At 29.3% G+C, this 11,418-nt stretch overlaps 2 protein-coding genes across 2 annotated transcripts; one reads left to right on the top strand and one right to left on the bottom strand.

The window, feature by feature from the left end:
• On the top strand, window positions 432–2,732 carry LOC109357892 (protein LYK2-like). Its single transcript, XM_019601947.1, has one exon. The coding sequence runs from the start codon at window positions 577–579 to the stop codon at window positions 2,605–2,607; it is 2,031 nt and encodes a 676-aa protein (XP_019457492.1). The 5' UTR covers window positions 432–576; the 3' UTR covers window positions 2,608–2,732.
• On the bottom strand, window positions 5,548–6,147 carry LOC109358877 (calcium-binding protein CML38-like). The gene has a single exon (XM_019603357.1). The coding sequence runs from the start codon at window positions 6,027–6,029 to the stop codon at window positions 5,601–5,603; it is 429 nt and encodes a 142-aa protein (XP_019458902.1). The 5' UTR covers window positions 6,030–6,147; the 3' UTR covers window positions 5,548–5,600.

The raw sequence follows: 11,418 nt of genomic DNA, 5'->3' as shown, positions 1-11,418 counted from the left end.
ATTTTTTATCATATAAATTCCAATAAGCAAAAAAAATATTAATTTGAGATGTCAATATCCAAATTTTGTTCTTGTTAGTATAAAATATATGTATATCTAACTTCATGGTTATATGGTTTAGTTAGTAAACCACCGAATAAACTACTATATTACTATATTAGTACTTTGACCGGTATAGTATTAATAACCTATTAAAACTATATTCTATCAAGTAAAAGTAACATGGATTAGATGACTATTTAAAAAGTCACATGCAATATCTTCAAATCTTGAGATCCAACTTTCTTAAGATCTTATATAAAAGCAAATTAGAAGCCCTAGGAGCCTAAAAAAGCATTAGCCATAGTAACTTCACCTGAACCTAGATGAAACTATAGTCATCAATATATATACAAAATAAACTTTATGATTCCCAAGAATCTTGTCTCTGAACAACTTTGAATAAATTCTGTTACCTTTCAGTTAGTTTTATTTGTATAGATCCAAAATATTCAGTCTCCAAGAGTGAAACTAAAGCATTGTATTTTATTAATAGGTTATTTATTACACCTAGTAGAATTTATCATTACATTTCACATGAGAACTTTGGTCTTATTCCTTTGGCTATTTGTCCCTTCATTAGGCCAAGACCTTCTAAGTTGTGAAACAACATCAGAAGAAGTTTTTGGCTACAATTGCAACAATGGAAATAGTTCACAAAACCAATGTGAAACATTTGCACTCATTTTCACTAATTCATACTATTCATCATTGTCTAATTTGACCACAAACTTGGGACTTAACCGGTTTGTAATAGCAGAAGCTAATGGTTTCTCTGCTGAAACTGAGTTTCTTTCTCAGGGTCAGCCTCTTCTGATACCAATTGATTGCAAGTGCAAAGGTGATATTTTTCGCGCCGAGTTATCGAAGATTAGCATCAAAGGGGAGAGCTTTTATGGTATTGCAAAATCACTTGAGGGCTTGACAACATGCAAGGCTATAAGGGAAAACAACCCTAGTGTTTCACCTTGGAATCTTGTTGATAAAATCAAATTAGTTATCCCATTGAGATGTGCATGCCCATTTTCATCACAAGTTATTCCACAACCAAGATTTATGCTTTCTTATCCAGTGAGTGAAGGTGATACAATTTCAAATTTGGCTTCAAAGTTCAATATTACTAAAGAAGCTATTGTTTCTGCTAATAACATATCATCATCTGAAGGTTTTAGACCTGAAAGCCTTATACCCTTTACATCAATTCTGATTCCACTAAATGGTAACCCTATACTTGGTCCTTTGGCTAAACCAAAGGAACCAAATTCTGGTTTTAGTGCAACCAGAATCCCAGTAATTGGTCCACACAAGAAGTCGAAAATGTCGAAAACTGATTTGTATATTGGGCTAGGTGGTGTTGCACTTGGTGTTTTCATTGCTTCTGCAGTAGTTTTCTTTGTTATCAGGTTGAAGCATAAGAGGTTAGAAGAGAGTTCAATCAAAGAAGCAGATTTGGAGCTGGAACATCTGAATCTTAGTGTAAGAACCACCACTACAAATGACAAAAAAGTTTCATTTGAGGGGTCTCAGGATACTCTTGATGGGAAAATTGTTGATTCGACTACGCCGCGTAAAATGTTGTTGGAGATATACACAACTGAAGATATGAAAAAGGCAACTGAGGATTTCAATTCAAGTAATCAAATTGAGGGATCGGTATTTCGCGGTCGCCTAATCGGAAAGGACATGGCAATTAAAAGAACAAAGACAGATATTGCATCAAAGATAGATCTTTCCCTTTTCCATGATGCAATTCACCACCATCCCAACATACTAAGGCTTCTTGGAACAAGCTTATCCGAAGGGCCAGAGTCATTTTTGGTTTACGAGTTTGCGAAAAATGGTTCGCTAAAAGATTGGCTTCATGGTGGCTTGGCCATCAAGAATCAATTCATTTCCTCATGCTATTGCTTCCTGACTTGGAGCCAAAGGCTCAAGATATGCCTCGATGTGGCCGCGGCATTGCAATATATGCACGAGGTTATGAATCCAAGCTATGTGCATATGAATGTAAAGAGCAGGAACATCTTTTTAGATGAAGAATTTGGAGCAAAGTTAGGCAATTTCGGGATGGCAGGGTGTGTTGAGAATGAAACTGAGGACCCGAATTTCTATTCTACTAACCCTGCATCTTGGAGTATTGGTTATTTGGCACCAGAATATGTTCACCAAGGTATAATTTCTCCAAGCATTGATATCTTTGCTTATGGTATTGTCTTGTTAGAAGTTTTATCAGCCCAAACACCTATAAGCCGGCCTAATGACAAGGCGGACGGAAGCGTATGGCTTACGGACAAAATCAAGTCCATTTCGATGTCGAAAAATGTTAATGAGCTAAGGGAGTGGATAGACAATGCATTAGGGGAGAATTATTCAGTTGATGCAGTTGTTTCAGTGGCTAATATTGCAAGAGCTTGTGTAGAAGAAGATGCTTCTTTGAGACCAAGTGCAAGGGAAATTGTTGAGAAGCTATCAACATTGGTGGAGGAATTACCAGAAGGGGAACAAAACATGCTAATGAGTGAAAGCTCTAGTAGTCCTTTGGTGAATGTAGTTGGAAAAATTATGTGAATAATGCACTAGATCCATAGACATATGATCCTAGTTTTTGGTCATTAAATGTAATGTTTGTGGATTTAGATTGTTTTCAGGTTTTAATGTCTTGTAATAGAAATATATTTATAATATATACGAAAAATCGGGTCGATAAAAAAATGTATTTGTATATTAGGCATAGTAAAATTTGAAATAGGGAAAAAGGGATTTGAGTGCCTATAAGAAATGTCTACCCGAGATTTTCGCTTGTCATTAGCTCTTGCTATGAACAGTTTTTATTTTTTTATATGTAATTAGTAATGACATGAGACCTAGAGAGTCTAACCAGTTTGACTCTTGATCGGACTTACGAACAGCTCACTCAGTATAAATAAATAAATAATGTAACAAAAGTGGAAAGAATCATTACATGTAAGATAAATTAAAAAGAATGGATGAGAATACCTCACAAATAAATGAGCAAAGGACATGGAGTGTAGCAACCAAACAAAAGTTAGGGATTGATAGTAAACATACAAGCAATGATGGTACATGGGATAGGCAACACAATCAATAGAGTCTTGGGCATAAATCTATAGTCCAGTGTGAGGCTAGACATTGATGACTATGCATCTTTTATCTCTAATGTGGATTGGTTGCACAACTTTTTAAGGAGATAATTCAGTTGGTATAGATGATTGTGTATATGGGTGAGTAGGACCTAACTCTATCCGTTCACTAAGTATGGTATGATTATGATGGGCCTTAATAGGGTTGGGTCTCATTGAGACTAAGATCAAGTTCGGGTTCAAAAATTAGACTCACTTAATATTTACGGCCCTTTCTATTGTCACTCAATCATCATGTTTGTATTTGTCTCTCTATTCAATTGTGTACAGATTAATGACACATTTTTTGTTGAAAGTATTATTGGTTCTCTAATTTTTCATTTTATATACATGAGTAATAATAATGTATATACATATATCATTTTATATGTCAAATTACGCATTCATAATAATAAGTTATATTGAGAATACTTTATCTAAAATGAATATGTATTATATTTAATCGGGTCTAGGTCGGGTTTGGGTTAAATGCTGACTCAATTGATATCTAGGATTGGATTAACTTCAAATTTAAGGTTGGGACCATGTTCAAAAAATGATTCAACCAATATTTAGGTCCGAACAAGGACAAGGCTTAACCCGTCCCAACTCGGCTCATGCTCGCCCCTAATTGTGTAGGTAGAAAAATAGGTTATTTGATGTTTTTTGTGCGTTTTAAGCTGATGGTCAGAGGATCTATAGTTGAAAATGAGAGAATTTGTTATATGAAGTATGTGATTTTGAATTAACCTACTCATTAACTTGTTTTCTCATTTTCAAAAATCTGATAATAACTAGTAGAGCTCGTATCATTTATTTGAAAAAAAATGATTATCCACTTTGATTTTTATTTAAAAAATAATGATAATGATTTTATCCATTTGAAATTTTTTATTTAAAAAATAAATTGATAATAATTATATGTGTTATATTCAAAGGGAAAAATATATAAAGTCCTTCTGAATTTTATGTCTTTTGCAAGTAGTCATTATGAACTATTTTTTTCTAATTAGCCCTTAAACTTTATCAGTTGGTGAAATTGGTCTATATATATATATGTGTGTGTGTGAGGAGGGATCTCTTTATACCCAAGTTACACTAGTTATACTTAATCTTAGTAATTCATTTTATTAAATTCAACGGACCAGATAGATGAAACTTAAAAGTTATTTAAGATCTTTTTTTCTTCCCCATCATTTATTTCATTCATTCATCTAGTCTGTTGGATTTAAGAAAATGAATGATTGAGATTAAGTATACTTAGTATAATCTAACTTGAGTGTAAACAAATCTTTCATCTATATATTGTTAAATTATTAGTAGGCCAACGAGGAAAACACTATAATTACACTCATAGTAGTAGGAATGCAATGATGCATGTTAGCCATCATTGATATCCGAAGGAAAATGTCATCAAAATATAAAATTAATTGAGAAGAAAATAATAATTAAATTTACGAGTTAGAAGTGGTTAATACAGTATATATAATAAAATTAAATAATAACGATCTAAAACTTGGGTTTTAAATAAAATACATAGCAAAAAAATTCATTGTCATTAGTTTAATATTATCTTTACGCAGATACCAATTTCACTTTATAGTGACTTCTTGCAAAAGACATAAAGTTTAAGGTATTCTTATAGATTTTCCCTTTTAAAAAATACAATGGTACTATTTATTGTCCAATATGACTTATTTATTTAGTTTATGGCCCTCTTTAATTTTGGCTACATAAAATTAGTATTGATAATAAAAATTTTGGATTTCTAGTTTCTACTGCATGTCCATAAGATTTATTCACTTTGATAAGCATGGAGTTGATGATTATCCACCAATCTGAAATTTGAATTTCAACTTATCATGATTAATGTTAGGAATCAATGTCTACAACGATGACGGTTTCATTTTAACTAAAAATACATTTAATTAAATATTTTTATTTTCTACTTTTGTTTATAATTATAAATGATATTATTACCTTTCATAGTAATCTAGTAAGAAATATAAGATAATTATAATTTTAGTGCTCTTCAAAATTTACAATTTTAAATTGATACTTTGTTTAAAATTTGATGTTAAATTTGATGTTCTCCGAAAATAAGTCAACTACACAATTTCATCAAATCTCCCTAACAAATTTTGCCTATAGAAAACATTTTCAATAAATTAAAGGCTCATATTTTTGTCCCACAGGATCACCAATATGTATGACACCCTTGAAATTGCAAAAGTAACTAAGTTATTTTGTCAACTATATTAAGAATGAATAATATATTAAAGTCATTATACCAAAATCACTAAATTCATTAAAAATAATACATATGCACCTAATATGTGACTAGAGTATAGAACACATCAAAATGATCAAAGGAATAATCAATAATGAATAAGTCATAAGTGAATAGAAAATATACATCAATTACAACATCATGACCTTAAATTCATCAAAACTAAGAACCCCATCTCTATTTAGATCAAAATAAGAAATCATAACTTGACACTCATCTATAGTTCTAGACTCACCTAACCTACTAAGTGTTCTTTTAAGACTCTTTGGTGTTATGCAACCACTTCCATCCATCTCATATATCTTAAAAGCTTCTCTTAAGTCATTCACTTTTTCTTCCTCTTTCCCTTCCTCCAAAAATCTCACAAAATCATCCAAACCCAATAGCCCATCACCATCCGAGTCCATAATTCTTACCGCCTCTTCGGCATCTTCGTCCGACAATGTACCGCCGATAGCCTCCACGCATTGTTGGAGCTCCGGTGGTGATATCTTCCCATCACCATTTTTATCAAAGTGATTGAACACACTTTCATATTGGCTAAGCTTGTTGATTTCCATATTGAAATAATCGATTTATAACTATCTAATGCATGCACATAAAACGTATGTTATATACTTATATAGAAGTGATAACAAAACTTAATGGTAGAAGAATAAGAATAAGAAGAAGAAGAAAAATTGGAGAAACAAAAGATGGTTGAAATTGGAAGATGGAATATTAGAGAATGTATATAATGGTGAAATGGCGCGTGGCGTGTGTTGACCAATTAGCTTGTACGACCAGTACGAGATGGAAGATTCTGGGCATTTACGTAATTATGGCTTTAAAATATACTCTGTTCAAACTAATACGAAAAAATATTATGGTGATGTCTTATTCTCATTTAATATATATTTTTAATTGAAAGTCTTAAAAATGAAATTCGATTTTTCTTATATTGGATGAGATTGTGACATATGTTAAAAATTTATTTTTAACAAACATGAATTTAAATTATTTTTTAATATAAAAAAGTTTAAAATCAAGAATTTTATCATTCTACTCATGTTTCTAATTGTGGACTCTCTTCTACTAATGAAGAAGCCAACTCCATTAAAATAGTAACAGAAAAGTAAAAATAATTAAAACTTTTATATCAGCAAATAAAATAATAATAATATATATTATATAAAAAATATAAAAATATTATAAAAGGACAATAGAACCTTTTAAAATATATTGGTTAGCACCCGTTGTGCTTCTTTAATACATTTTCGCTTAACAAAAAAAGAACCTTTTAAAATGTGTTTAAAAATGTTAGATAGTTATGAAAATCATTGAAAATTTGTTCAATTCCTTTGAGTTTCATTCTTGCGAATGTACTCTCCAAGCAGGATATTTAATGCGTTAACTATAAAATTGCATTGGTAGATATACATAATGCTTAGTTTCCATCATTTACATATAGGACTAATGAGGTATCTAATCTCATTCGCACCCCTAGAGTATTTTCATTGTTGGTGTTCCTTGTAATCTCTAACATTTCACCGCTCCACCAGAACTAAACCCATTAATATGGAACATCTTCTTTTCTAAGTGAAATCCCCTAGTATATAAAAGAGCGAAATTTCCTAGGTCTGAAACATGTCAGATTAGCTATTATAAACCTATCACTTGATCTATAACAAATTAGATTAGTTTATCAACATGATAAACTAGTTTTTAAAAAGCTTATATAACTTAATATGCCAGCTTCATGCCTAAATATCTTATAGTATAACATATCTTTAAATAAGTTAACAGATCAGATTATACTTTTAAATAAGTTAAACATAAATTTTATTTTTTAAATAAATAAACAGGTTAAGATAGACTCCTGTATATTATATAATTTCGACTCGGTGTAAGTTGAAATACATTTGGTCGTGTGCGTGGGGAATGAGGAGCCGCCAAAAGAGTCTTGTGCCACATGAAACACACCATGAAGAAAAAACGTCGGTGTTGCATGAGAACACATGAGGACGAAACTATTCAAAGGTTGATAACCAAACACAATGGAACTTCTACAAAATAAATAATATGACAAGTCAGTGCTAACGTCTCCAAACTTATTAAAAACTTTCATTTATATGAAATTTTAACACTTTAACCAAAATATTAGTTTATAAATTTTAAATTATACTAGAGTTTTAATTATCATATTTATTTTATTATGTCCATAAGCAAGCCTCAATGTAAAACTATGAAATATAAAAAGAACAAGTATAGCATTTATAATATAAACATAATTATAAAATAGCAAAAAAATACTATTTAATTAAAAATATTTTTATCTCAAATGAGACATTCATCATGACATGTGGTTAATTGTTAAGGGTAAAAAGAAATTGATATATTGCAACCTAAGTGTAGCCTATTTGACTATTTAATTTTTTTTAAGATGAAGTTTCTTTAAAAGTCTGGTATATTAGCCTATTTAAAAACTTATTATAATACAAGACAATTAAATATGTCAACATATATTTAAATAGGTTAATAAACATACCTTAAAATTGGGATTTAAAAGTTTAATACAAACTGCCTAAATAGTTAATATTAATATATAAAATTATATAGGTTAGTTTGTTAAGCTGAATAAACTTTTTAAGAATATCTGACATATTTATTTTAAATATGTTTCTTGAGAAATCTGAATATAACCTATTTATTAAAAAGTTTGATCTAACATGTCATTTCTGAATAAGTTGAAGGTGACATGTATAACTTTGTTGTGATTAGGAGATTTTTACACTAATTTGTTAGAAAGATATAATAGTTCTTCTTTTGTAAATTACTAGTGATTTTCCCTCCTAATCCTAATAATTATTATTCAAATAAATTATATATATATTTAATAACTTTAACAGGCTAATTAAACTGATATATTTTTATATGCATTTTCCTAACCAAATGTATAAAATCAATGATAGGGATAAACCTAGCAGACAAACATTTTTAAGAATAGAAATATTCTACTAAATAGAAAATTCCCTCTTGATATTTGTACTGGGCCAACTACTCCTAAGCACAATTGATTAATGTGAAGATCATACTACCCAATAATCAGCATTTAGGGGAAGTGGTGAATATAATAAATTATGAGTGCATTTTTAAGATTTTTAATTTGACTATATTTATTAAACACTGTTCTTTAAGGTGATAGTTAACAAAACTCATTTTATATTGTATATCAAAATTGGAATATTATTTTTTAAATTCGGGTCCATTTTGATAATAAAAAAAGCATCTCATTTTGGTAAAATGTGTGAAACAAAAACAGCTCAAAACTTTTAGAAGTATAAGGCTATAAGCTGTAAAATTGCTTACTACAAAACAATAGCTTATTCAAAGTAAACATTTATGAATAAGATTTGAAATAACATTATCTTATTTATAATTAAGTTAGTTGTATTTTATTTGAATTTATCAATAATTTATATTTATCTTATTAGTTTTGTTTTTATTATTTTTCTGGGTCAAACAATGAGAGAAAACACCAACCTCATCCTTGGTTTCCTTTAGCCTACTTTTATGATACTTTTTCCTCTATTTCACCCCACCTTCCTTTCTCTCTTTTCTTTATTCTCTTTTCTTTTTTTTGTTTCTTTCTTCTTTAACTCCTTTTTAACGTTTTTCTATTTCTTCAAATGTTCATTCCTCTTTATATAGAAATTCAATTTCTAACCTTTTTTATTAAATTATTTTTAAAACTAATTATTTAATTAAAACACAAAAATTCGTAATCAAAAGTTTTATAACTACTAATAAAGAATTAAATAGTAAAAGAGAATAAAATATGTTTTGCAACATCAAAAAAATATGATTTCTACGATAAAATTAATTTTATAAAGTTTAAAAAAATATTTATAGAACTTTTGGTATGATAAGGATACTTCACAAATTATTAGGATGTTATTCACACATTTTAATTATTTTTTATTGTCTAGGTTGTATAAAGTTATTGTTCATAATTATTTCTCTTTATTTGTTGCTTACCAGATATCGAACAAACTGAGGAATTGATATCATGGTAACTAACAGGTAGAAAATTGAACATCAATTTTTTTTTTAAAAAAAAGGTAAGGACAATGTTTAGAGTAACCATAACCCAAATTAAAACAAAATGCATATCATGATACTAATGGATCTCAAAGACATAAATTTAAATTCATGTGAGATCAAGTCTAGAAAATTATACTTTTGAGCACGCATGACTTGGGGATATGGAAAGATTGAATTTTAAACATGTCAAGCTTGCGGACGTGGAAAGTATTAGAGTCTGTCTTTCCTATCCGACTTGGGATATGACCTCATATACCATTTCTCTGTGTGAGTCTAGTGTGGTTGTTTGTTTTGTTTTGTTTCTCACCTCACTTTGTGAGGTATTGTTTTTATCATGTTAGTGACAATTTTATTTGTGGAAGATTAAATAATAGCTTCAATTCATGAGCATGTTCTCATCGGTATCATTGGATAGCTAATGGACTAGCATGACATAAATTTTTATATGAATCTTTGTTTATGTTGTCTTAATTGGAACAAATCACTATTTGGTGTCTTATGGTTAGTATGTATAAATTGGAACATCATTCATCTTAGGTTTAGAATTACATTAGAAAGATAAAACTGAAATACCTTATATGTTGTTTCAATAAATTGCCATTTTAAATCTTGAGGTGGATGAACATGCATCCGTGGACTATAAGATGAATTTATGTGATTGCTTGACATGAAATAAAATTTCAGAACCTTGTGGTATATGTTTTTACATCTATTTCATCTATAACATGATTAATTGATTTTGGTTCTTAAAAAAATATTTTATTTTATTAACTTATTATCTTGATTGCTCATCCAAATAAGCATCTCCGAATAATAAATATATTGTATGCTCTTGTCAATCAACTCTATTCCACTATTAACTACTTGGCCTATTTACATCTATGTATTACTTATGTGTTTTTGTTTTCATGAGTTGCCAAAACCAAAGTTTTATTGTTTGCATAAGTTTTATATAATTATAATTAAACAAACAGATTTTTAGTTAAAAGTAATCATTGATATTGGGTTAAGGTACTTAAATACCATAAAGAAGAATATGTTTGTATAAAAGTGGAATCTTTATATATGTTCATACTTTGAACTTGACTTTCTAAACCCTTGTTAGCCACAAGTGAATCATTATAAGAAATGTGCATGATAAATGTATAATGATAGAAAAAATTTATGTGTGTGCCTTTAGATATGTATATATGTCCATGTTGCTAATAATGAACCTATGATATTGTGCCACTTTAGTTTTAGTGAGATAGTGTTTGTGAATATTTTCAAATTACTAAACTAATCTTGCTTCATCCTCTCTGTAAGCAGTGGTACTTGAATTAACTAAACTATAGATTTTCGATCTCATCCAATTTTCCTTTAAAAAAATAACCATCTTGGTTGAATTGTGATATTTGACTTGACATTATTTTCGTTTGATGTTCAAAATTCCAAGCTGTTTTGCAAATAACTGTGTCTTAGATAAGGATAATTTTGTATAACTCTTTGAGTAGATTCTAGTATCTCATTTCTAAACTTGATATATGTGTTAGAGTTTTCAAATTTTCTTTTCAAATTGTACTTTCGTTTTACGTATTTACTTCATGTCATTCTAATGATATTTAGGAATTTTCAATTATCATTGATAAGCTGATAACAAAATCTATGTTTCGGTTGAGCCTATTATCTTTGTTCATCAAGTTGAATCTATAAACTATCAACTGTCCTTCCATCACATCATATTTTAAATATAGGAATTTAATATTGATTTGGTAACTTATTAACCATTTTGTTTTGCACTTTGAACTTTAAAAATCCTTGTATGCTTAGAGACTCATGTATTTGATAAATAATTTCTTACCTCTCTTATTATAATGTGACAAATGC

The sequence above is a fragment of the Lupinus angustifolius genome, chromosome LG10, assembly GCF_001865875.1.
Source record: "Lupinus angustifolius cultivar Tanjil chromosome LG10, LupAngTanjil_v1.0, whole genome shotgun sequence".
NCBI classification, from domain to species: Eukaryota; Viridiplantae; Streptophyta; class Magnoliopsida; order Fabales; family Fabaceae; genus Lupinus; species Lupinus angustifolius.
The sequence above is the reverse complement of the archived record's forward strand: the minus strand, read 5'-3'. Positions and strand labels throughout refer to the sequence as shown.